The 27,701-nt window shown below is 37.9% G+C and overlaps 2 protein-coding genes across 8 annotated transcripts in view; one reads left to right on the forward strand and one right to left on the reverse strand.

Moving 5' to 3' along the window:
- Positions 1 to 6,068, reverse strand: part of slmapa (sarcolemma associated protein a) — a 78,815-nt gene extending 72,747 nt beyond the window's left edge. For 6 of the 7 annotated variants that reach the window (XM_042225821.1, XM_042225819.1, XM_042225820.1 and 3 more), the window contains exon 1: positions 4,443 to 6,068. In XM_042225821.1, coding sequence (XP_042081755.1) covers positions 4,443 to 4,640 — 198 coding nt within the window. In that variant the 5' untranslated portion in view covers positions 4,641 to 6,068. The remainder of the gene's footprint in view (positions 1 to 4,442) is intronic. The other variant, XM_042225818.1, reaches the window with a different exon arrangement.
- A 6,674-nt stretch (positions 6,069 to 12,742) lies between these two features.
- Positions 12,743 to 27,701, forward strand: part of dennd6aa (DENN/MADD domain containing 6Aa) — a 24,022-nt gene continuing 9,063 nt past the window's right edge. Inside the window, exons 1-10 of the mRNA XM_005938867.3 lie at positions 12,743 to 13,154; positions 15,441 to 15,479; positions 15,702 to 15,744; positions 18,482 to 18,594; positions 18,724 to 18,804; positions 19,708 to 19,813; positions 22,956 to 23,035; positions 24,296 to 24,355; positions 24,468 to 24,523; positions 27,084 to 27,206. Of these exons, the coding sequence (XP_005938929.1) occupies positions 12,924 to 13,154; positions 15,441 to 15,479; positions 15,702 to 15,744; positions 18,482 to 18,594; positions 18,724 to 18,804; positions 19,708 to 19,813; positions 22,956 to 23,035; positions 24,296 to 24,355; positions 24,468 to 24,523; positions 27,084 to 27,206 (932 nt within the window). The 5' untranslated portion in view covers positions 12,743 to 12,923. The remainder of the gene's footprint in view (positions 13,155 to 15,440; positions 15,480 to 15,701; positions 15,745 to 18,481; positions 18,595 to 18,723; positions 18,805 to 19,707; positions 19,814 to 22,955; positions 23,036 to 24,295; positions 24,356 to 24,467; positions 24,524 to 27,083; positions 27,207 to 27,701) is intronic.

Below are 27,701 nucleotides of genomic sequence, written 5' to 3' on the forward strand. Positions count from 1 at the left end.
TCCTCCTTTGGCCAACTTATTATACCAGCTGGGTACCTGATCACAGGCAGGGCGTAGGTGTTGATAGCCCAGCTCTTGTTACACATGTGTACACAGACACACGCACACACACACACACACACACACACACACACACACACACACACACACACACGTATATATGGCTGGGAGATATATATATGTATAGTGAATAACCAAACAGCAATCACTCCTCAAACCCTTTCACATTAGACTGATTTTTACAAGAACTAAAACTGCAGAGTCATGTGACACACAAACATTGTTTCTGCAAGAGGAAACTACGGTTATGAGGTACAGGTTAGGCAAGCCACTTTTAGAGTGAGTGAGTGAGTGTGTGTGTGTAGCATTACCCGAATATATATTTCTGCTGCCTTAGTCCCATGCAATCTATGTGAGTTACCGTAATTGCAAAAGAGGTAATAATACTAGAACGCAAGGTAGTTGTCATTCGACTTCATATACTACTGGGAAGCTTAATCTATAGTAATACTGTTTTTTTGGAGATATGAACTTTTATATTTATAATCCAAATATGCGAGAATAATTAGTATCTACAGATATATTTTTTTATATCAGTGGATGGAAGCAGAAAAAAACATCACTTTCCTTCACATTGAAACTCTCCATACAGGCAGTTTAATGAAGGATTTATTGGTCTTTTGATGTGAAAATACTGACTGTAAGGGAAAAAAACTCTTATTAGCGTGCGTGCATGTATGCCTGTTTGCTTCACAAGTAAAACCAGTGTGAAGCACTGTGAAAAATTAAAAATAAAGAACCTAATGAAAAACTGCGAAACATTACCTGACACGGACATGCTTGTGTGTGGACACATGCCCTTTGCCCTGACACTGCCACAAACAAAACCTCATTCTATAGGAAACGAATTATCTAGGTCCTACATTTATTACATTAAAATTTAACGGACTGTATTAATCACACATATAGAGAGCAAATACAACCTTTTCATGAGCCATAAGAAAAAAAACTTCCCTGGTAATAATAAAAACTCAAGTGATAAACCAATAATCTCAAATCATTACTCCCCTCTTTCAATACATTCAGCAGCATGTGTGCATGGTAAGATCCTACAGATCAGTGTGAGTCTGCATGTGCGTTTATTCCTGAACAGAGGAAAGGATGACGCTGCCAGTGTCGTTATAAATAGCCTGTGCTGCCTTTACACACACACACAGACATACAGAGGGTATTTCAAAGTCCCTGCATACCACAGTGCTGGGTAATCCCGTGGCTGTCTCAGCCCGTTTAACCTGTTCAGCAGAGAAACTACAGATGCAACAACGCACAGATTTTATATGCCCAATTTACATTCAGACCTGTGCCTTTTAACGAAACAACAGTTTGGCTCCCCTGAAAGGGATTAAGTCTAATCGTAGACTGGAATGTGGGCTCCATTCAATGAATATCTGCTTTGAATTTTGGTTAGCCCTGGACTAAGTTTAGCCCCTGGTCTGAAAAATGAGTCCTACAACTATTTTTATCTCATTCTCTGAATTTAACAGATTCTTGGTTTTACTGTCCACTTTCTAATGACAGAAATTACTTAAATAATTCAGAAGAAAGACACATTATTTATTTAAATAAATAAATACATCCCATTTATAAGAAAACCTGGCAGATACACTAAATTTTCATTTTATCTTTTTGGTTTAGCACCAAGAGCACTCTTAATGGCTAAGAGTGCAACAATTTAGATTTTCAGTCCATGTATTACCTGATCAATCTTAAAATAAGTGAGAATAAATTATCACTTCCACATGAGTATTATGGTATGAAATGATGGTCCCACACTATGAGATGGGAGAAGTTTGTATTGTGATTTCAACCTCGGTTTCAGTTATTGGCAGTTATACATGTCCAGGTCCAAAGTCTCCTTCAGTTCCCAAAAATCGAACACAGGGACCATACTGACAGTTAAACAGTCCAAACTCTTTCAGCTCCAATAAAATGATTAGTGTAGCTGTTACAATAAACTTTAACACCAAGTCATCCATGAAAGAGAATTCACAAAGTTTAGCCGAGTTAGGAATCCACTGGAAGTTAGTCAGAAGTATTTATTTAAAAAACAGAACAAAAGAAAAAATTAAAATGTACAGCTGTTTTATAAGTGCAGATATAAATGAAAACTAAAATCTAAATAGCAGCAACATATGGAGGGCTCCTAAGTTGGGCCAGTTGACATTTAATATAAACTGCCTGGCTACAGATTTAGTAAATCATTCTTGGTGAAAATCTTCTTTTTAGGGTCCCTGATGGGCAGTGATAAATGCCATCATTTGATAGAAAAACAAGTCTGAGTTGATGCATCCATAATGCCAGGTTACTCATTAATATGTTGCTGCAAAATTTGGATTTGTCACTACAAAAAGGTCCCAACTCAGTAGAGATGCACCGATCAACTCCACAATCAGGAACTTGGCCAGCGTTTTCTGCCCTGACTGAGAAAAGGCTAGTTCATGTATGCACAACACATGCACACAGCAATGCAGACAAATCATCATATGCACATGCACAACCACACACTATGTCAAAACCATCTAACCTCCTCACTGCAAGTGAAGACACAGTTCGCCAAAGTAAAACACAAGAGTGAAAAAGTTCATAACAACAATCCCACTGAGACAAAGAACCTAACAAAGGAAAAGTGGTTAAAGCTACAACTATCCAGAGCTTAGAGCCAGACACAAGCCAGCAGCCTCAGCGTGAGCAAAAGATCAAAGCAATTACGAGACAAATTACGGAGATGAGTGGGAAAAGAGAGAAGGGTCAATGCCCTGTTATCTGGTGAAGTTATAAAAATACTAGGAAATGATGCAAGTACCTGACATTTGTTTTGTTATATAAATCTGTTGAACTTGACATTGTTTGCCTACATAAAATATGACAGGTAAAGGTAGGTGTACAGCACCTCATTTTCATTCAATTATTTGTAACTCTTTCCAGTGACGGCGAACTTTATTTTCAATTTTCCAATGAGAGAAGATCTTGTAATGTACTGCAGTTTGGGGGAAAATTCTTAAGTTTAATAATTTATTTTATTATGAAAGTAAAACGTTGCATTGAAGCAGAGTGGGTATATGCTATCAGTTAAAATTGAAGAAAATTGCAACTGGTGCATCTGTAAATCTTGATCCTTTTCAATTATGTAATTTTAGATAGCAGGTTAAGTCAACTACTTAAATAAATTTAAAAACATATGTGTGAAGATTTTCTCCAAAGTCATTCAGTCACATCAGTCCACAGAACAAAGAGTTATCAATTAAGTGGTTTTAAAGCCGTATTTAATTTGCTGAAAATTTCCTTTTTTAAAGGAAATTTTTTTTAAAAATTAAAAGCTGGGCAATATCAGCAATATGCACACATTTGTTAAGTAAGCTACCCTACCTCAACTACACACTCACTAATCCTGCTTAGTGCCCCAATCGCTTAAAAGTTTATTATGAACCAGAAAAAGCCCCGACTAGTCACAGCATCAGCTGTTCTTATGGAGGTTCCTAACAGAAGTGACGAGGAAGCAATAAGAAGAGCTGGTTGAACTCTCTAAACTGTGGGCAGAAATACATTTTCCCAAGGGCTCACGTGAGAAAAAGAAGAGAAAACTGAGCATATCTGAGTTCAGTTTATTGGTGTGGCCCTCCACAAGGGTCACAGTTTCTCATGTGGCCACCTTGGAAAAAATCAATTTCCCACCCCTGCTCTAAACACTAAAAACATGTGCTACAGCACTTCCTTTATAACTAAAGAGACAATGCCTCCCCACAATTCATAGTGACACAAACTAATCCATCAGCATAAATGACACAGATTATTGTCACAGATTATGCTGTTGTTAACATTGCTTTTTCATTTCATCCCACAACCTGCTCATATATTTCAAACTTTGAACAGCAGCCTGTTAAATCCACAGCAGAACTATCATTATTAGTATTAATAATGATAGCTGTATTAAAATCTGCTACCTGGATTCATGAAGGTAAAAATTATTTATAAATATTCAAGTCAGAATTATAAGGCATATTAAATTATCCCAAGTTGATGTAAGGGTTACCATGATTCAGTTTGGAATAAGTTGGATCTCCTGCAACATTTTAAGCTCTTAGGTAATAACCTTATTTACACAGTAAAAGAAAGGTTGTGAGCTAATTGGGCTCATTCATGGAAAATTTAAGTAAACAAGATGAGCAGCTAACATTGCAAAATTCCTCTTTATAGGGCTTTTATTCCTGTCTATTTAAAGATGCAAACCAATGAGGTGATATTTCTCACTGGTGGTTCTCTTTATTTGGCCAACCCATAAGAAGACATGGAGTAAAGTAACTATCTACTGTAGTTTCAGGCCCACATAAGAACCAAAGTAAAGCAATTTAAGTAAAGTAATTTTCAGTGCTGTTGCCGCTTACCTTGCCAGTCTTGTGGTCAAACCACACCAGAGCGTGATTCCTGGACAGCACCTTGCAGTCGAAGGTGGCGTTGTTCTGGGCTGGCCGGCACCGAGCCACCGACCTGCCGATCTTGACGGGCTCATCCAGGTACACATGCCGCTCCTGGAATGGGTGCGAGTTGGGTCGGCAGGCGAATATTGCCAGCGCTGAAGGCATTGATTTTGGCTTGAGAGTATTACTCCAACCAGTGACGAGGGGCAAGTTTTCTTGATCCAGAGTGGCAGGTTTTTCTGGTGCAGTCCCTCCTCCAAAAAAAAAATAGGAATAATCTACGATATCTGCGGCCTATCTGTAGGCTGAAATGTTAGTCCTCTAATCTTCTAGGCACTAACTAGTAAACATGGTCCTCTCTCGTGTGTGAGAAATAAAAAACAAACCAACAGGTATAAAAAAAAGACAGGACATTCCCCTCACTGACTGCCCACCGAAGCTACATAACGACGCTTATATGTGACAGCAGGCACTATGTACAGACCAAGCTGCCATGTGTCAAGACATACATGAGTGAGTATAGCACTGACAGCCCCTCACGTCCATCAAACTCCTTCTGTGCTGACTAAACTGTCTGTTTAACGTCTATCAATTGCAGTAGGTCCAATTATTGCGCGCTTCTGAGCTGTTGTCTTCTCTTGCAGCAAGCTAACAGCAGGCACACACCCCAGCGTTCATCACCCTATACACACATACACACAACACATACGCGTCTGTCATTTACTAAAGTGTCATCTATAAGTGTAGTTGACATGTATGGCTCTTCATAATCTGAGTGACCTTGTTGCCCTGATGCAGGGAACCTTAGCTACCTTCCTATCTCCCTACCTTCACCACTCCCTCCACCAGAGAACACCTAGCGAGCCCGAACGCCAAAACACCCCTGAGTTATAAAACTAAAGCAGCTCAGTGCCCACTCTTCGTCTGAATTAGTCAGCGGAGACGTTTCAAAACCATCCACCGGAATGAACAGGGGAGGATTATCTGGTCGTCTTGTGCAACTAAAATGCTAATTGGCTAACTCGCTGGTGGACAGGCGAAGCGCTAACTCTCTTCTGGCGTTGTACTAGAAAGCTAGGTTAAGCTAGGCTAGGCTAATGAGTACTGACAAAGTTATCGTCCAGGTCCACAAATTTTTTCTCCCCATCTTTTTCAACCAGTCCGCTTACCGAATGGATACGGTATACCATCCCTGTCACCTGGAGTAAATAAAAGCAACACGCTAGCGCTTCTTTTTGCTAATATAGAGCTCTGCAGCCGAGCGTTAGCATTGAAGGGAGCTACCTAGCAGCTAGCCGGCTAACTGACAGTCAAAGCAGAAACCGACGCGGAAAAATCAGGGGAGTTTCTTGACTGCGGGTCCTCACGCATCACACACCAGTCCGATTATTTTCTGGGGAAAGCCCCAGTAAGAAACACAAGTTATGCCGCTGTCGTCTGTTGCAGTGTACCTCGTGGTTGCCGCTATAAGTTTTATATTAATGCCGTCGCCTTCCAACAGTTTTGTGGAAGGAATCTAGAAGAAGTTGTCCTCCTCCGCAAGTCCCAGCCGCCATACTGTAACTAGAGAGCAGACAGCGGTGGTGCGTTCACTGAACGATAGACAGCCGGAGGGATGCGTTCACTGACCAGCTGACATGAGCACCACCCACTGCTGAGCTCATTAAGTCAGACTCGGAAAAAGTAATGAGCTTAAAAGATAAATACATAGATACAAACAGAATTATGAATTATTAAAAAAATATAACGACGATAATACACTGACGATAAAAATGTAAGCACTTTTTTAAATGTAAAAAAAAGTACATACGACTAACGTGTTACAAAGTTGGTATTAAAGCACATCAACATATTTCACATACAAACACCTCTTCAAATAATAATGACAAAGAAAATTACTTTATACCAAAATCCTATAATCTGTTTACATCCTCTTTGCAAGAGTTCACATGATAATCTAAACGTATTGCACAAAGATTGCAGGACTAGAAACCACCCAGACAGTGAAAATACCTCAGATTAACGCACAAATACAAATGTGGCTAACTCCCTCAGAGCTCAAAGGGACGTGTGAGGAAATTCTACTATAGACCCAAATCTATTTCTACTTAGTTTATATACAGAAGAACACAAATATATAAGCTAACATAAAAGCTAGAAGCACTGTTTTGGTGAAATAAAACCCTCATAAACCAAACGTTAAACACAAGATAAAACAAATGATGTCAAATCTTCCATGAAACGGTATCATGAAAGTCAAAAGGGCTGAATTTTGTTTAGAATATGGATCTATGAGAAAAGATGCTTTTTTGTAAACCACACAATTTCTCTGTTATGTTGTTTTGTTTTGTTTTTATCCTTTGCTATGGTTTCCCTGTTTTACTGGAGTGGATTTTTTTCTTTCAAGAACATGGACTCATTTGTGTTAAATATGAAAACTGGATTATTGTTCAGTCTTTTTTTCAGAACCTTTCTTCTTGTTTTTTTTTTTTTTCATTGTCCATTACACAGGCCTGAATATATTAATTGCTTAAGAAATATGGAAGTTCTAATAAATGGTATAATCTAGAAAGAAAAAACAGAACAGATTTGTATCTATTTTACTTAAAAAAAAATCTGGTTTCTTTTCAAGTACCTTTTTGATTCTCATCACCTGCAGTTTATTAATCAGAGCAGTATATTTGAGTTTGCATCAGACGGACATCATCCCAACAATGCAGCTTAGGGATAGGACAGCAGGTTGGGGGTGGTTTTAGAGGAGATCAAATTCTGCTTCTGGCCCCAGAAAGGTCCCTGTGGTGCTCTGGTGAACAGACAGCTGAGAACAAATCGATGGTGGATGAGACTGTAAAGCAGATAAAAATAAAGCAAAGCTTTGCTGTTTTTTCTTAGATTCAGCCATAATTTATAGGACATGTGACTAAAGTATTCATAATTACTCTCCATAAGTGTTTGGAATTTTCTGCATCAATTTTTTTATTGGCTGTAAGGAAATATAAAAATTATATAATTGTTGCTTCTAGCAGCTGAACTGTGACCAGGCTTCAGTCTACACACTTCACTTAGAAAAGAAGGGCTAAAAGTTTAATTGAACAGTTTGAACACTAACTTTTAAGACTGGGGATGTTGTTGTTTCATCAGCATTTGGGGAAAAACACTTTTCTTGAAAGAGACAGACAGGTTTGGTGCTGTTCTCATTCATATTAAGTTAGTCAAGAGGTCGCAGGCATTTTTTTATATTCCTTAAAATGAAGGAACTTTTTTTCTGTATTGAAACTTTTTCTCAGAGTTTATTGAGTTGTTGCCAGTTTCCTAACTCATCTCAAGCCATTGTTGCTAGTCCTTCTTGTTTTCAATCAGCCTCAATAATACAGCAGAGCTGTTACGAAACATGCAGAGACTTTCCAACATGATCAGAAACATATCTGGACCATTAAAAGTGCCACGTGCACATTAAAGCAAATGACTTCCTCAAAACAAGAAACCCAAAAAGCAGCCTGATGTCAGACAGAGTTATCAACTCCTTACACTCTGAAAGTGAGAAATATTCAGTGCATTCCACATTTTTTCCAGTTTCACCTACTTCCAAAGTGTATGGAGAAGAACAAGGGGCTAAAGAGGTTGAAGATGTAAAGCATTGCAGCCTGTGGCTTTTAGTGTCAGGAATAACACTGTATAACACTCCACTTAATGCATCCCTTCTCCAGTGATCAAATAAAACCTACACCCATCCATTCACACAGACTGAATATATAAATATTTGCTTGTTTTTTGTTTGTTTCTTTTTTGTGGTAAAAATGTTTTGTTATCTGTAAGTAATTCCTCTTTTCCTCTAAATGTCCAAGACTGGGTAGGTTTGATAAGATCAGAATATTTAAATTTTTGCATGGCTGTTTAGTTTAATTTTCCCTCATATTACTAAAAATCAATCTTCACAACAAAATCCCAGCAAAAAAAAAGTATGTTGAGCTATGTAAGCCAGTCAATTTGTTCATCACAAGAAAAGGGCATAAGACCTTGTACTGTTGCTTGAGATCTCAGTAGGTCTAAGAGGGCAGAGGATTGAAACAGGATTCACTTTGGGATCAGACTGATCATTAGGCTGTTCCAAATATACCAGAGTGAAGGACGAGATAAGAACTGAGTGACTGACAGACTCCTGCAATGTAAACATCAGACCTTATAGGACAGTGATATTAAAGTCATTTTAAACTGTGGGCCACAAACATACAGCCCATTTTGATGTGAAGTGAGCTGGACCAGTGAAACAGTATTTCTTAGTTTTTCTGTATGATAAAGAAAAGCTGCAGTCATAGATCAAATAAATGTGTCACTATGACTGTTTGGGCTTAAACTGTAAGAAATAAATGTGTAAAATTACAGAAAAGGTTCTGGTAGATCATTTCCCAGACTGTGCTGTAAAACAGAAAGGTTCTGTTCTTTACGGAAAGATCATAATTTCTATAGCTGATAGTAAAAAAAAACAGGACCTTTTCTGTTATTTAATTTTGTCTGTTACTTAATTACAGATAGTATGGCAAGTTTATTTATATAGCACAATTCAACAGCAAGGTGATTCAAAGTGCTTTACAGAGACATTAAAAAACAAAAACAAATAAAAAAGCATGATTTAAAATGGAAAAAAAGAAAGGAACAGTAGATAAAATCAGTAGTTAAAATGTAAGTTTTGAAATATAATTTGAAGTATAATTAAGTCCAGATCCCAAATTGGATTTGGATTATAATTAAGTAACAAATACTATACATATGCTATAAACTAATAGATATTGCACAAATACAGCAAATACTTTGGTGCAATACGAATGGCCATGGGAGAAGTTTATCAGCAAGAGGAACAGTTAAATTTATTAAAATACAGCGCAGTCCAAAATGTATGCCTTACTTCACATTTTCCAAAGCCGTCCAGTGGGCCAGATCAGGGACTGTAGCGGCCTAATTCTGGCTTCTCTGCCTTATATTTGATACCCTTGTTATAGGTTTTCATTTTGAAGTTTTGGAGTTTTCCTGTAAAGTGTTCCTGGTGCAGGTTTTCTTTTGTGGGATAGACCCCATCGTGGTCCCTGCTGCGTTGCCTAGCCCTCCTGCAGAGAGAGCAGAGCACCAGCTGTCACTGTGCTAACAGTCTGACTATTATATGAGATTTAACAGCATCTTACTGTGTTTAGCTTCTTAGCCCAGTTTGACATCACTATGTCCATTTAACAGAGGCTGTTTGTGGGATACAAAGCCTTAGAAGCTGAACTCCATTACATCTTAGTTTAATTACAACACTCTTTAGTGATCTGATAAATGTTGGGGTTTGTGTGCTCCCAGACATCATTCATTGCATTTCATTATCTATCAATGCAAAGTGTTTTTTTATATTTAATGTATTATCACTAATGTCAGGTTATCAATGTGAATATTTTACATTTGAAATTGTATACAAAAACATAAGAATGTATAACTATTACATTCATTATAACTTACATGTTTGTACCATGTGATATTTGAACATCCCCAAAAAGGCCTCACTTGGACTTTAGATTTTTTAAATTAATTTATTTTCTGTTTAGTTGATAACTTAGCTCTTTAGTATGCACAGGTTTTTCGTTTTGTTTCGTTATGTTTTTTTTCTTGGGATAAAATATACTTTATTTATGAAAAAAATACAATAGAAAAATGGGAGCAAAAATTACAAAAAATCATAATAAAACACAAAAAAAGAATAATCGTGTTAAAAAACTAAACATATGACAATAAAGTATGTAAAAAGCAATGTACATTTACATTTATTTAGTGACAGATCAAAAACTGTTTTCTGTGGCTCAAGATATAAAATGCAAGAACAATTAAAACCAAGTCATTTAGTATGAATTGGTTTAAATTTGCATTACTTTACTGAAATCCAGTACTGGTCATTTTGTGGAAAAATATCTTATTGACTTGATTACTATTCTTACCCATAAATAGACTAATTTGCATCACAACTTAGGCCACCAAGGTTTGTTTGTGCCCTCTGTTTGCAGTTTGGTTCATCCATCTGCTTGCTCGGTGATAGAGCTATTAAAGGATTTAGATAAAGCTGATTTACTGCCTTCAGAGTCAGGCTGTAATTGAAGACGTGATTCATTCAGTGATGGGAGTTATACTTAGCAATGTGGATGTGTGTGGGGGGGAGGTGGTGGAGTGGGGGAGTCCAGATCACAAAGAATGAACTGTAGCTAGCGCTGCCAGCAGCAGGTGTCACTAAGGAATATATTATCGTATATAGTAATATGAAAATGATCTTAATCATCAACATGTCTATCTACAGGTGGTCTGTAGTGGTACAACTGAATCATTTGACCACCTACTCAATTCATCAATGGGCTTTGATCAGTGGTTGTTGATCAATGGTCATAGAAACTTGCATATTAATGCTCAAGGAATTGACTTCACAGTCCATTGTTCATTGAATGAGCTAGTTTCAGTCATTGTCCAAATGTACTGTTTAGGTTGGGGAAACCTGCAGTCAGCTGAGACTGAAGAAGTCACTTGGATGAGTGATGAAACATTTCTCCACTGAAAACGCTACGCGCAGATGAACAGAATCAACCTTTTGGGGTTTACTTACCTGGATGACTAAGCATGCATCAAGACATTTTTTCAGTGTTTTTATTACTGCTAATTTCTGCAATTATGTCATTCACCAAAAACAATTCCTTTACATTCATAGCAGACAAAAAACACTTCTTCAGAGCCATGGTATAGAGGACCTGCTTTGTATGTTTTGTCTCAGTGTAAGGAGTATAAATATATAACCCCAATTTACCACTTCACTGCCTCTATCTCTTCCTGTTTGCAGTGTCCTTCTCTGTCACACCAACCCCTGCATGTGCTTACTCCCATGAACCTTCTCTGTGCTGTTCCTCTTTTCCTCCTGCCTGGAAGCTCCTTCTTCAAAATCCTTTGCATAGTATATCCAACATCTGCCCTCCGCTCATGCTCAAACCATCTCAGCCTGAGGTGTTCCTTTAATCTCGTCAATTCTAATGTCAAATGGAAAAGAAATAAAGTTTTTCCTTCATTCCTCAGGCATCCTATCACTCTCCAAGAATGTGTTAACCAGTCTGGTTAAAAAGTCCCCTGTTCTCTCTCCTAGACATCGCCATTCCTTTACAGGTATGTCACTGGACCAACTGCCTTTTCGCTCTTAATTTTCTTCATCGCTCCCTTCATTTCCTCCTTACCGGTCCTATGCACTTCCTGATTATCTTTCTCTCTATCTGTCCTCCTCTCTCACTTATTTTCTTCAGTCATCTGCCTCTTGCTAAAATTGTTTATTTCAGCCCAATATGTGCAAAACATACAAAGTTAATTTGCACAAAAACAACAATCAAACAAAAGAACTTTTTGGATTTTACCCAAGGTTCCTGCCAATGTACATCTTACAGCTTATTTAGAAAAAAAATACACCAAACAAACAAAGACGTTTAGCTTTTTTATTATTATTGCATTTTAATATATGGTGCAGATGTTCCCCTTAATCAATTACATATACTGTCATAGGTCTTTCGTGTATTCGTAGTATTTTAAATTTTGCAGCTGTATCTCTTATCTTAGACCAGGAGTGTTTCTGAGCCAGTTCAAGTACAATCTGAAAACACCCAGCTGAGCCACTACCAAGATCTTAAGAAAGATGAAACCAATCTGGTATCAAAATGAGGAGCATTGAATTTCTGCTACTGAAACACTGTGATAACCACTGACTTCATCGCTTGCACTTTACAGTGTGTTGAACTACACCTGTTGTCAGCCTGTGTCCGGGTTTGGCCACTGGGCCATGTTTGACACCTCTTACTTAGATTATTATCTGTATAAAGCACTTTGTGACTTCTATTTTTGAAAACTGCTACATAAATAAATAATTTTTTAAAATCTCATAAACATCTCTTAATTTCTACTTATAGTTTAGGTTTATATTTAGGTTTACTAGCTTTGAATTTTTTGCCTTAACTAGGTTATGCTGTGACTTAGCAGGTCTAATGTTTGACTTTGGATCTCATAATTTTGATTTTAAAAGCTTTGATTTGAAAAGAAAAATCTCTTCTATCATGTTTTATGTCTTTTTAAAAATTTCTTTTTATGTCTGTGTGCAAACCATTTGGAAAAAATTAGACCAAATATTAAAAACAACTACGCAATTATTTGTTTATTGATTTTATATGGATTATTTAATACGGCATGTAGAAGTCAGCTCAGGGACGTTTGTGCGTGATGACGTTGCACAAAGAACGTAATACGTTGCTGCTGAAATGCTAATTGGAAGCTAAGTGGCTACTTTCTGCACCCTCCTTGTCTCCTGTTGTTACCTGCGGACAAGTTGGCCTGAAATACCATTAAACATATTTAGGAAACGGTTAACATTCTTCAGAGCATCTCGGTGTCCGGTGTCGGGCCGTAGCTATGGCTCTGCAAGGCCCGGAGGAGCTGGGGGAGCCGGTCGAAGAGTCGGAGGATCTGGACGACCAGGACGCTAGCAGCATCTCCCCGGCGGAGGAAATAACGCTACCCCCCGGGCCTGGAGGCGACGAGGAGACGGAGGAGGCTCTTCTGCTGCCCTGGGACCGTTTCTCCGCCTGGCTGCACTGCATTTGTGTGGTCGGCTTCGACCTGGAGCTCGGACAGGCGGTGGAGGTGAGACAAAAGTATCCGCCGGGGACAGCGGGGTCATGTTAAACTCAGTAAGGCTACAAATGTCTAAGTTAGCAGTTTTTTAGGCTTGGGCTAATTCTCGGAGGGGAGTGAACAAATCACTTTCATTAGCTGCTTTCATTTTAACACTCTTTGATTTAACAATGATTACACGAGTACACACACGCTTCACAAAACTAGCAGAACATTTTACTGTAGGATCACTTTATGACAATGCCGAGCTTACGGGGAAGCGTGTTTGGTGTCCTTAGCTGAAGTTAGTCCGTCCCAGCAGCCACTGCATCACTCAGGCTATAACTTCAAATGGACGTATTTTGCAGAAAGTTGCATATTTAAAAAAATAAATAAATAAATAATTCAACTTAAAACGGTACCCAAATGTTTTGAATCCTACTGAAGTCACAAAGGCTAAAAAATTCCCCAACACCTGTTGACCTCACCGGAGTTATAGAAACACACATTAATCAGTTACCTGATAACAATGTTTAAATGAAAAACAACTATGCAGATTCAGACTTCTTCAGGTCTTTCTGTTTCACTTTCTCCAGGGGACTGAGCTACACTAAGACTACAGAGCATTTCATCATTTTGATTTACTAATTGGATATAGTACTTAGTACGGTAAATTCATCAGCAGTACTATCAGCAGTGCAGCACATGGATCAGCATATTTGTTTGTTTGTTTGTTTTTTAATGGGTATATCAAAATTTGACTTGATTTGAATTAGTAGTGGGGGGAAATCAATACAGCATAGTATCACGATACTGTAATGATATAGGAATACCAGATACTGATTTTTAAATTAAATATTTAAAATACTCTGGGAATACTATGAACAAGATGGCTCATTTCATGCTTCACCGTGCTGAGGTAACATTAGCTGAACAAACTTAACATTAAACTGGTTCAACCAAAACCACTGGACACACTTAGCTTGACAAAGCTAAGCAGTTCAGGAGGCATCCTTTCTGCAGACAGTTGCAGTCTGACTTGGACTGACTGAAAATCGCTGTCAGAGAGACTGTCGAAGGTATGTAAATAATTGCTGTCTAATTTATAAATGCAGAATGATTGCCAAGATGCTGCTGTTGCTCTGAATGAGTCTTTGTCAACGAGCACAACTGGAAGGGACTCAACTCAACTAGCTGCTAGCTGGTTAAGAGCAAATATAATAGTTGAATATTAATTTCTGTCTAGGTAGACATTAACAGATGTGATTTTTGATGGTGTATAACAGTTAATTGCGCATTATCAGAAACAGATTGTATGTAATTGCCAACTTGACCTCATTCAATCACAGACTGATAGCAGGCTTACTCTGACTTACAGCAACATTTGTGAGTGGTTCTAATGACCATTTTGGTGTAGTTGAAGATAACGTTATCTTATTAGATAAAATTTGTCAATATTTATATTTTAACTTAAGGAGATAATTTGCTGTTTTTAAAAAAAGTGATAATTCGCAATATATGTTGTGAAAATGCAGCACATCACAAAATGTTAAAAATAGCAACAGTATCATATTTTGAGAGAAATATTTTGATAATATTGTATCGAGGGGTGTCTGGTGATTCCCACCTCTAACTTGACTATAGATAAAGTTCAATATTAAACTTTTAGATAAATGCAAGATACATTTTTTAACTGGGCAAATATTAACAAATTTTGCCATGAAAAACTGAAAGGACTATAAAAGTTTTGTTTTAAAATGTTTAATAAAACATTTTAAAACAAATCTCAACACAAGTATTAAACCAAAATGTTGTCATTGATACATTTCTAGTTTGAAAAATATAAACACTGTAGATTGTTTTTATACTAAAGGAAATCTAAAATTGTAAAAGTACAGCTATTTTTTTTTTAAGTGCTTAAAATGGGAACACTTAGAACTACAAAAATTGTGCGTATTGTGTAAACAATTAACATTATTCAGTAGTTTAAAAAAATTATTTGATTGAATTTGCTCACTTCTGTGTGTGTTTGTGGGTTTTTATTGGGTTGTATTTATTTATTTATTTATTTTTATGGTGTAAGAAATCTTCATTGTAAAACATAATTTAACTTTTATGTTTTAGTTTTTATCTTTGTCTCTCAGTCACATTAAAATCAGTTTATAACATCTTTGCATTGTATTACAGTTTTCCAGTTCTTTTTACAGTTTAACAACATAAGCACAGCACATAATAGAGGCTGACCAAAGTTTTCAGTTGTGCGTTTGTGAGATTCTTCTTTGGGTAAAGTGTTGTTTTGTTTTTTTTCTCTTCCAGGTCATTTATCCTCATCATTCCAAACTGTCGGAGAAAGAGGTGAGTTATACTCAATGGGCGGGAATTTTTTTTATTCTTTATTTTTTTAAAGAAAGGTTTGTTTTTGGAACATTTATCAACATGTTAAAAAGCATCACATGTTGATGGATTGATTCACAAAGGCCCATTCTGAGGCAGGCAAAGCCTAGTATGGGTATGTAAACCTGAGCTGATGTAATAAAAGAGGTAAGGACATAAACTAAATATTTGCTGTTCTTTCAGAAAACAAGCATCTGCTACCTTTCATTCCCTGACTCCAACTCAGGTGAGTTTGTGTTTCAGCCTTTTTCTCTTATCTCGTATCCACCAAACTGGGGCTGGAGCTGGTTCTAATGCAAATCAAGATCCAGTTTTGCCTCGTTGCTTTTTCAGAACCATTCTACAGTTTGACAGGCTTGATGACATAATTAAGTACCGTTACTGTCACATGTTATTGAACCAAAGCATGGCGGATAAAATCTGTGGCCTGAACTAGGTCATCTAAAACGGACAAATACACGCACATCCTCATCAGAAGAGCTCACGCACTGCACGTTTTTTGATTTGCAAACTAGATACTATACAAAATAGGCACTCTTTCTGCACCTCTGTAGTCATGAGAGAGACACGTTACATTATTGTTTTTTTTGTTTTTGTTTTAACAGCTTTCAGATTTTTCATCAGTGATGGAAAAATTTGCTAACATCTGGTTGGGTGCTGCTTGAAAAGACCTAGTTTATACAAGGTGTTGGCTGTAATGCTAGGTGCAGCTCTTTCCAACTCTGTGTGGGATGTGTATAAAAATGGTTGTAATTCCTAAACAGTCATTCCTGTAGTTAATGCAATACTCCTTCTAAACACTTTGGATTAAAGCTGAGAGTCTACACTTCAGTCACATCTTGATTGTTTGAAATCCACTGCATAGGTCCATAAATATTTGGAGAAGTAACTGTAGGTGGATGGATATCAGCTGAACAGCATTAAGTCATAAAATTTTTTACTTATTCTTTTTTTTTTTTTTGGTAACTTCAGTATTTTTTTCACTGATACTCTTAGATTTTTTTTAAATTACTAAAATATTAAATGTAAGATAGATTACGGTATAGTGGTTAGCGCACTCACCACACACCCATGTACAAACACCACTGTGGCTTTGTGTGTTTGCCCGCAGGTGTGTGTTTTAGTTTACTGAGTCAGAGGGGGGTGAAGCTAAAGGAACCTGCTGCCCTCAGTTTGAAGACAGGATTAGGACAGACTGCTTACAGGGCTGCTATATATATCTCTCACTGTAGGTGTTTGTCAGAGAGAAAGGGGGAGAGAGACATTAAACTGAGGAACTGCAGCTCTCTTTCTCTCTGTGTGTGTCATCCATAATTTAGCCTTACACCCTGAACAGATTTGGCATAATTTGTCATTAATCCACTTTGGGAATTCAGAATAAATGGTGACAGATGAATATTTTTTTTGTGCTCTTTATTTGGAAACTGCTGACTCTTCATGCGTCTCATACCCAATAGAGCTTTATAAAACAAGTTATTGTGCATAAATGAATAGGCCAGTAATCGGATCAGATGTAAGGTTGCTCTACATTTGTGCGACTACCTCCATCCGTTTCCTTCCAGGCTGAGCAAGCAGCAATTTAAGTGGAGATGCTCAGACCTGCCTCTTCTTCATCTGTACTGGGGGAGGGGGTAAAAAGTCAAGTCATTTGTAAAAACGTATTTAATTCTGATGCTGCCTGTCCTGTGAACTCTACATGGCATTGGTCAACTTGTTGTTAAAAGGGGACTGATGTGATTTGTGGAAAATAAAGCTAAGAGCTTTAAAGTCTTTCTTTAAGTACACAGAAGTATTCGGACTGTGTTTGCTTTCCTCAGGTTTGTAGGTGACATGTTTGAGTGACTAGAAACTCAAAATTAATTCAGAGCTGTGGTTGAGCTGTGGTCCGGCAGCAGTGGCCTGTTTTCATGCTGTGTGGTCTTGAATGCAACCCGACTGAATGATGTCATGGAGTCTTGGCTGTCCTTTTCTGGTGCTCCTGGTAGTGTGTGCTTATGTATGCGTGACTTATGAAGTGGAATGCTTTTAAGTCTACCAGCCTGCGCTGAAGTGTTTGTCTTTCTTTGAATGTCCTAAAGCTCATTTTCTCTGTCTAAAGATGTGTTGACCTCTGCTGAGGTTAACTTCTGGTTCATGGCTTATGCAGGACTTCCTGTTTCCTTTTTTCTTTCGTTTTCCTCTTCCTGTTTGCCTAAAAGACCAGAGGATGCAGGCTAGAAGAGCTGACCAGTGCTCATCGACGTCACATTTTTCTGCAGCGTACATTTTTTAATTCTTTATTTTTACAGGTGTGCACAATGCAGATGTGTACAGAAATAGGTTGTGGTGGATTCTGCAGTGTTTTTGTTTCTTGTTTCTCAAAGGTGATTTTTTTTTTTTTTAATCTATTTATGATCACACTTATAATCTTAGTTTAAAGTTAGCTGAGGACAGTGCAGTTTTTCTTCTTCAGAACAAATTAAGTTGTATATTTTTTTGATTTTCATACACAAGTGACTTGGGTTTAAAGAATAATTTAGTACAAGTTTTTGAATGTTCCTAAAGTTTTGTAGCAGTCCTTTGCTAATGTGCCTTTATGAAATGATTTCTATTTTTTTCCCAGCTTATGTATATTTTGGTTCTATATGCTAGTCTGAGCTTAGAAAATTCTGGAATATGCATCCATATTTATATGTATTCACCATGTTTATCTGCATAGTGTTTGGAAGCTGGGATAAGCTGGGCTTTTAATGAAATCCTCTAAACACTGCAGCCGTCTTGGATTAAATCCGGGTGGCTGTCTGGATATTTTATAAACAAAAGTTTATTTAAGTTTAATTAAATTAAACCCCATGCATCACCACAAAAACATGATTGGTTTCCTGTGTTTGCTGATTTTCTCCCATATGTTTTTATTCAGGTCTTAAAATGTCTCTTGTTTACTGTGGGTGACAATCGGTCATTGCTCTGCCCTTTTTTTCCAGGTTGCCTTGGTGACACACAGTTCTGCTTCCGGTTCCGGCAGGGTTCCAACAGGAAGACGTCACTTGGCTGCTTCTTGGAAACCACTGACAGAGATGCGCCACCTTGTCTGAAGGTTAGGCACCGCTCATTAACACACACACAGCTCTGTAGGCACATAAACTGCACAGTGTAGAGTTTTGTGTGCTGAGAGTAAAATAAGAATCTGTGAACTGATAATTTGCTGTGTGTGTGTGTGTTACAGAGGGAGCAGGGCCATTACTATGGTTATGTGTACTTCCGTCAGGTGCGAGACAAATCTTTGAAGAGAGGATACTTCCAGAAGGTCAGTGTCATACTGCAGGAGCACTAAATACAGCCGGTGATAGAAAACTTAAGCATCAACAAGGATCCAGCACACAATGCACTGTGTTAAAAATTTGAGAGAGATTATGCTTCCTGTTACCACAATAGGACTTATAATGGTTTTAAGCGATTTTTTTTTTTTTTTTTTTTTTTTTTCCATATTTCAGAGATTAAATGGTTTCAACAACAACTTTTGGTTATGATTTTAGGCTTACAATAGTAGTACTCCCACTTCAGGCAAGGCTACATTGTGATTAACTGTATTAGCACTCTCCTTGATAGAAAAACTGCATGCATGTTAAATTTGATATATATAATTATCTAAAATGATTTATTTTTACCCGACGCTATTTCAAAAGGCTTTTGCATCTCACTCCTCCCATCTGATCACTGAACAAATGCCAAATTAATTCACCTTATGTTTATTTGGCACCTTCCTTAATAGAATGATGATGTGATAGATGGATTTAATGTGGCGCAAATGTAACATTATACTTTATCATGACCGCAGGTATACAGAGGGTTAAAATAAGAAACAAAGGCCCATGTCGAGCATACACTAGTTCAAGCTTTGGGTTTGATTCTCAGTTTTTATTTGCAGTTTAAAAACCATAAGACATTTATTTGTTCCACGTCTTTGTTTTGTGACACTTTTGAGATTTCTTGTAGTTTTCTGCTTTTGCTAGCTGATGCTCTTTGGGGTTTAATCTATTACTAGACAAAAGGAGGGATTGTCGGCTCACTATATTCTGACATCTTTCAGACAAAATCAAAATCAAACCACTAAAAAAAATTACATACTGATGAAATGTCTGAAAATACAATTCCCTCTTCTTTTTTTTTTTTTTTTTCTTTCTTTCTTGCTGTCCCTGTCTCTTTCCAGTCTCTCGTCTTGATCAGTCAGCTGCCCTATGTGACCTTCTTCCACTCGCTGCTGAAGATTATGGCTCCTGAATACTTTGAGAAACAGGAGCCCTGCCTGGAGGCTGGTCAGTTTGATTACCTGTCTGTATGCAATCATTTGTGTAATCCTGTCTCAGCTCCGTGTGGTCCAGAAGAGTTAACTACACAGTCCTTAGTTCACACTTTTACAGTGCTTTCACATCCTAGTTACATCTAGTTTCAGCATTTTTATTTTTATGGCACAACGTATCAGCTTGGCAGCAGGTCCGCTGTACTGAGACTTCTCAGTTTATCAGATGTCACCGTAAGCTTGGTTCGCCTCTTACAAAGTTTAGAGAAACCAGTTTGTTGCACATTTAATCACAAGACATGTATTTTATATCTGTTCTCAGGAATGAGTTTCCTCTCGTCTGTTTAGGTTTTGAGGACTTCAAGAATACAGCAAAATGAGATTTCATTGATATGGTCAGACTTGAAAAAGATGTTTTACTTAGAACTAAGGAACAATTTAAGATGTTGACAGCCAAACCAAACTGTCACTGTCTAATTCAGAGAAATAGTAAAAAAAAGATAAATATAATTTTAAAATGACTAAAACTGCTTTTATTTTTATTTTTATTTTTTTTTAACTTTCATTAACCAAAAACCACAAAATAGAAATGTCCTCTTAGAGCAAGTTTTTCCCTCTAAAGTCAGTGTCTCTAGTATTTAATATCTAATATGTGTTGGAAGTACTGCTTTTCAGTAATTTCATCCAGGCTAGTAACAAACAAGGAGAGCCCATGCAGAATAGGGTTTAATTAGTCACCAAATTACCTAATCAATAATTGGTGCAGTGAGATGTGAGAGTATGGTAAACAGTACTACCTAAGGTGTCTCATTGAAAAAGTATCTAAAGTTGGATATGGCTGCAAAAACAAAATAACCAAGAAAACCAAGAGAGGATTGTGGATAAGTGTGTTTTCACACCTGTGGTGTTTAGTCCATTTAGTTCACAGTAATTGGACTTAAGTATAGACCAAAACAGCTGCACTGTGACCCTTTGAAGGAATAAACCCCAGAGTTGTTTGTTTATGGTGTGATGTGATTAGACCATGATCCGAACGAAATGCAAGGTGTATGTTACAAATTTGAGATAAAAAAAAAAATCCCATAACCACGTATGCTTTGTATTCTCAATGTTGGAAGGTACTGCAGATGTGCAAAGGTCTGTAGGGGCTAGCAGCTAGATGTGAAATCAATGTAAATTCTCCATGTTCTCCAGTGGTCCAGAATACAGCACCTTCCTCCTGTATTTACTTTTGTTGCTCCACTCATTGCTCCTGGCCAGTGAGTGGATTCATATGGGCTCAAATTGTGTTCATAAATATTTTGTACTTGTAAATCAGTTTTGTACTTGTAAATCAGGATTTGTGTGTGTAAAAAAAGATTTGTGTGTGGACTTAGCCAAAAAATAGGTGTGAAACTCTGCACTCAAGTTTCAAGTTATAAGTACGAATTTTGACCCTGTTTTTCTTCCTTTCATCTGATTGGCTAATGTCATGTCAATCACAAATTTAACTATCCAATCAGAGAACAGGTGGGTTTGGCTATTGGAGGGGTTCTTTATGGAGCTTCAGGTCCTTGAAGGGAATAAATGCCTTTTTACATGCCAGCCCAGTGTTTTCCTTCATCAACACGAAGTAAAACAGTCTGTGGTCTGTGGTGATTTTTTTTTTTTTTGTGTCACAGGTTTACGTGCTTAATACAGGGACCTCCAGGGCCTTTTCAACAGCGCTGCGGACCGCTGGTGGTGGTGGGGGGGGGCAGTATTGTGGAAATGACAGTCTTCACTAGTGGGGATAGTTACAAAGCTTTCTTCGTTATTAATGAGCATACATGTTTTTATTGAATATTTGAAGAACCAGCATAAAAAAACAGAAACTCTTGAAGAGGACATAAAGTCAGAGATAGAAAAGACAAGGAGCAGGTGCATCAGTACAGGTAGAGCTGCTGCAAAAACCCACAGAGCCCAGCAGCCAGTGCAACAAATTCTGGATCCTTTGCTTTTAGTTAGCAGTTAGTATTAGCAGCACATGCTGCGTCCAATGTGAAAGTACCTTTATGCTGCACACTGTGACTCAGCCATTGTCCCGGGTCAGCCCTGACTTTGTGTTAAACTAATCCTAAAGTAATAATGGTATTTCTAACTACTGATATACCACAACTTTATCCTTTCAACAGCTGCTGAAAGTTAGGGGACCTAGCTGCTATCGGATATTTACATAGAGATCCTCCAGCTTCAAACTGTATTACCCTTCAAGGACCTGCAGTTCAAAGAAGCGCCCCATCGACAGCCAAACCCATCTGTTCTCTGATTGGATAGTTAAATTTGTGATTGACATGACATTGGCCAATCAGATGAAAGGAAGAAAAACAGGGTCAAAATTCGTACTTGTAAGTTTAAACTTGAGTGCAGAGTTTCACACCTATTTTTTGGCGAAGTCCACACACAAATCTGTTTTACACACACAAATTCTTTTTACACATACAAATCCTGATTTACAAGTACAAAATATTTATGACCACAATTTGAGCCCATAGACTCACATGGTTTGTAGTGATGCATTTTGGCTTGCTTGGAGTTCCTTATGTGAAAAAACCACACCAAACCAAACAATGTGAAAAAAGTTCTAAACTAAGTTTACAAACTCATCAGCTGATTCGGACCAGAGTATATGAACTATAAGTGGAGACAGTGTGGACTAAAAGAGGGGTTGTCCTGTTGGGCACACCCACCTCTCAGGTGCAGCCACTTTTTTGATGACCTTCCCAGACTGCTCCTAAAGTAATCAGGAAGGTGTGGGAGCCTTGGAGGGTCGGCCAACCCACTGTTTTACCCATGTCTAATTGGAAACTATTTATAGGGATTGTAGATTCTAGTTGATTATAGATTAATACCGACCAGTATAAGGCAATGATGCCATCTTTAATTTGGTAAGGGATGATCCCCTTATTTTGAAAGTTTGATTGCACATTGACTAAGGAATTGTAAATAACAAGTGGTTTGCCAAGTCAGAAAGCAGTGACTGTAGCTGCTGACCAGTCTCCATGATTGTGAACTTGTCTTGCCACAGAAGATGAAGAATATCAGAGAGGCAGCCAATTATTTCTGTATACTTAAATAAATCCTTTTTCTGTTTTCAGAGAAGATCCTTTTTAATTCAAAATTGTTGTTGTGTTTGATAGCGTGTAATGACATCGATCGCTGGCCAACGCCTCATCCTGGACGAATCCTGACGCTGCCTATCATGGGTGTAGTCCTCAAGGTACACTCACGCACTAAGTTGAAATCAGCAGATGTTTAGTTTTGACATGTCGTGACAGGTAAAGAACAGGTCTAATTAATAACTTTAAAGATGGCTCGATTCAATTTCCCACAATAGGCAAATATTTGTTTAATCAGGCAGTCTTGTTCAGGTAGAACAAGAATGCTTCGCAGTCAGCAGTAACCTGTACTTTAAAGCAACATTTAGGGGCTTAGTGAGGTAACTTCAATGTTTTCAGTGTTATGGAGTTGGTTCACTACTTCTGTGTCCTTCGTGTCTTTTATTTTGTTTTAAAGAGTACAAATTGGTACAGTTCTGGAACTGAAGGTTTGGTTTAGTTAAGTTTATCACTTTAATGAGTGTTTTAATACATTTGTATATAAAAAAAAAAAAAAATCTGATTTCAAAGTGCTTTAATTCAGCAGTCGTTCACTGTTAATGATCAAAACGTGTTATTAGAGTGGGTCTTTGAATTTTACGTGGTTGCTGGTAGGGAGCATAACAACAGCAGTGGCTACAATGACTCCAGACATGCTCGTAAAAGTATGAAACGAGTTTGATTATTGTAAGGATGAATGTTGTAAGTCTAGGGTTTGGTTGTAACTAAAGATTATTTTCTTCAATTACTCAATTAGACAACGACTATTTCAGTAACTCTTATCTCCGCTTCCTGTGGGCAGACCTTCTGTTCTATGCTCCATCACCCTGTTGTCTCGTCCCACAGCAAATTAAAATAAAAACCCAGGAAGCATATGAATTTGAAAATAATCAAATGTATTTCTAACAGTTCTCAATATGACAGAGTAAAAATGAAATAAATAATATTATTTAAGTAATACAAATTAAAGTGCTAGTAGTATTTAAACAAAAAATAACTGCAAACAAGAAACTAAAAATAGTTTCTGTGTAAAAGTTCAAACAAACTTCAAAGCAAAAAGATTTTTTCCAGTCCAAAAAGAGAAGTTTCCAAAGTTTACAGATGATTCAGTTCATGAATTTACGATTGCACTAAACATAATGTGGAGTGAGGTTTGCTCCTATCTTTGAGATGATGTTCCCAACTGCTGCTAAAGATGCACTCTTTCATGACTTCAGCCATTTAAGAGTTGCATGATCCTCTTTTCAGGACAAACTCTTCCATATGCCTGTGGATAATACTAGTAAGAAGGAGCTAAACAGAATTAGAAAAGGCCGTCACTAATTACAAATGTGGTTGTCTATCATTGTTTCTCTGATGAAAATCTGTGCTATGTGCTGCAGGTTCGCATCCCAACCTCTTATGATAAACCAGGAACGTCACAGCTGGTCCAATCCGCCCAGGTGATCTTACACTCGTGTGTGCACAAACACTCAGTGTCTGTTTGTATGATGTCTGATGACACACTGAGCATTATGTGAATATTAAAGCTGAAAGTGTGTTTTTGTGTTTTAGAGTGATAGCATGGTGTCCATTGTGCTCCCAACAATTCATGAAGTGGACCTCTTCAGGTGAGTCCTGCAGGTCAATGCTGATTTAGACTAAATCGTTATAGAGCCTAAGATGCAACCTATGTTACATAATAGTCTCATTGCCACATTAAAGCTTGTGATTGGTGTTAATTAGCTTGTTGTCATGTCCCAGTCTGTCTTTTCGTGCAAGTCTTGGTTGCCGGCATCCATCCATTCTCTTCTGCTTATCAGGGTGCTAGAGTGTATCCCAGCTGTCATTCACACCTATAGAATCATCAATTAACCCAGACCTTCCCAAAGAGTGGGGCCTGCCCCCTAGGGGGGCGCAGAGCCATTGCAGGTGGGGGGGGGGGCACGGTATGAAAAGGAAAAAAAAAGCAAAAAATACCCGCTTGGACACTGCTAGCATAATGGACAGCTTTTTGACGGGGCGCCCACACAAATGCAAAGCAGGAGATGAAGCATAGCTCAATATGTTTCCAAACCAACTTCATCCTAAGCCGAAGACTAGAAAATCTGGTGAAGCATATCTTCCCTTTGGCTTCACCTGCACAAGTGCCAAGGTAGGTCTCCCCTGCATAATTGGTTTTCCCTTCGTCTGGAGCATGTGCTGGGTTCTTCAAATCACAAACAGTATCCCACATTCTTGATTTTTAGTTCACAAACACTTCTTGTAATGACTAACTACTCATAACATTTTGGAGATGTTAGCTCTTTATACAGTAAAGTTACAGTGGGATACAAATAATATCAGGCTGATCCTGCCACAATTTGTTCCCCCTTTTCAAATCACGGACAAACAGTATCCCACAGCTGTTTATGTTTTTAAACCCATTTTGCACAGAGAGGCATTTTTTGAAAAATGTATTGATAGCAATGTTGAAATTTATTACACAGGAAAAAAAACAACTACACGTAAAATAATCACACCGTGACGCCTCTGCCTTTGTAAATAAAGGGACATTAACTGCGTGTGTGTATGTGTAAACCTGCAGATAGAGACAAAATACTGTTAATCTGAATATCTGCCAGTCTGCAATTCATCTCATGTAAACAATAACGTGGCGCACAGAGTAACGTGAAAAAAGGCACATACCTTTGACATTGCGTGACCAACTCTGTATTCCTCGTCCACATGTAAACGCAAAAAAGGAGTTTTAAATAATCTCAGTTTTCGGTGATTCGAAACGCCGTTTACATGTGGACGAAAGGTCCAAACACAGAAACAGCTGCGTTTTCAAAAATACCCGTGTAGGTGTGGACGTAGCGTAAAAGAGTTAGTAGTTTATTTTCTTACTACCTGTAATTTATTGCAGAGTACTTGTATTTAGTTAATTGTTTACTAAATGTTTAAGGTGTGAAATAAACCGCAATGGAGCAAAATGTGTGTGTGTGTGTGTGTGGTTAAAGGATGTGTTTGGGCGGCAAACATTTTTCTTGTAAAACAAAGGGGTGCCTGGCAAAAAAAGTTTGGGAACCACTGAATTAACCTAACCTCAATAATTGCATCTCTTTGCACTGTGGGAGGAACTTCACGCAGAAATTCCACCGTACTCCCAGATGGTGGAGTCGAACTCGAGACCTTCTTTCTGCACCGTGCTGCCAGCATATTTTATGTATTTTACCATTATTGTTGTGTGACAATGTCTAGATTGGATTAGCGTTATTTATATGTTAGGATTGTTTAGGTAATTTTTGGATATTTTTTTAGTGACTTGCTTTGGTATGATAATGTATGTTGGGATTGTATTTGGTGTATGTTATCTGATGTTTGGGCCCCTATTTTATAAGTCGAGAAAGGCAATCTCCATCCATTTGTTACAAATGTGTGTCATTATATTGCTGATCATCATAACTTACATCGAGGTAATAATTGTTATGCTCTCACTGATCTGTTTGAAATCTGGTGCGTGGCACTGAACGAGCCAGTCGGCTGCAGATTGCATCGGTGTGAATTTCCAGGGACGTACACGTCAGGTTAAGGTGTAACGTGTACCTACAGGGTAGATTTAACACAGAAATTTAAGTCCTCTGTCACAGTGTTCTTCTTGCTTCGGACATGTTTTGTCCCCACCTGCTGCTTAATCATGGTACTGTCACTGAATCAAGAACAACATCACTTGATGCTTCAGCTGAGGAGAACTGCTTATCCAAAACAAAACACTGAGAGAAAGTGAAGACAGGCCTTTCGCAAGGAGGGTTGATTTCAGTGTTTAGTTGGCGTCTCTGAAAACTTGCTTCTACCTTGTGTCTCTGTGGGGGAGGTGCAGACAAAATGAATAGTCATGCCCATTATTAAAAGGTCAGAGTTACTGTTTTGGGTGCTCTGCTGTGTAAATCAGCATATTCTGTATTCAGGTAAAAAAAGAATATTAATCACCTAGCTTGGTGGTTGTGCTCCTGACCAAATCTGCTGAAACCTTTTAAGACTTTCAGGTTCTGAGGTAAATTAATAAAATTGAAATCTAGCAGTTCAACAAGGTTCAACCTGAGAATGTAACACAGGCATGTGTCTTTGACGTTGCCAAAATTGACTTGGTTTGAAATTGGTTTGCAAACAGTGGGAAAGAGACTTACTCCACTCATTGTGTCCCCCCAGGTGTTTCTATCCAGTCTTCTTCCATCTCCAGATGCTTTGGGAGTTGGTGTTGCTGGGGGAGGCACTTGTTGTCATGGCGCCATCACCAGCCGAGTCATCTGATACTGTGCTAGCTTTGGTCAGGTAAGTTAGCAGCGGTTATTGTGCCAGGATAATATATAGACCAGTACTTAACAACAAACCCAAAGCTAATTTTTATATAATTTTGTGTCTTCATGTTCAGGAAAATTTGATGTATGACACCTAGACATGTCTTCCTGTTATAAATGTGTTATAAAGTGTAATTTATAGTCCAGCAAATGAGTCGGTCTACATATGTTTCTGTTTGTACAGTGATCAGACAGGTGTTTTTCCATCCAACGCACACTGTCATATGCGTCAGTAAAATGCTGATTTGTTTGCGCTTGGCCTGGAATAGGCCAAGCGCATTATATTTAAAATGTGAATACTTGAGATGTCTACAAAATAAGTGTGATTTTTATTAATAAAAACCCCCCCCAACTTAATCCTGTCGCCTTCACGTGTTTTATGTTGAAAAAAGTCACAAAAATGCCAGATGTACCAAAACTTATAAAAATTTAAACTCAAATATTAAGACTGACATTTACTTTCTTCTTC

Source organism: Haplochromis burtoni, unplaced genomic scaffold (assembly GCF_018398535.1).
Source record: "Haplochromis burtoni strain Fernald_Lab_line unplaced genomic scaffold, NCSU_Asbu1 Contig_183, whole genome shotgun sequence".
NCBI classification, from domain to species: domain Eukaryota; kingdom Metazoa; phylum Chordata; class Actinopteri; order Cichliformes; family Cichlidae; genus Haplochromis; species Haplochromis burtoni.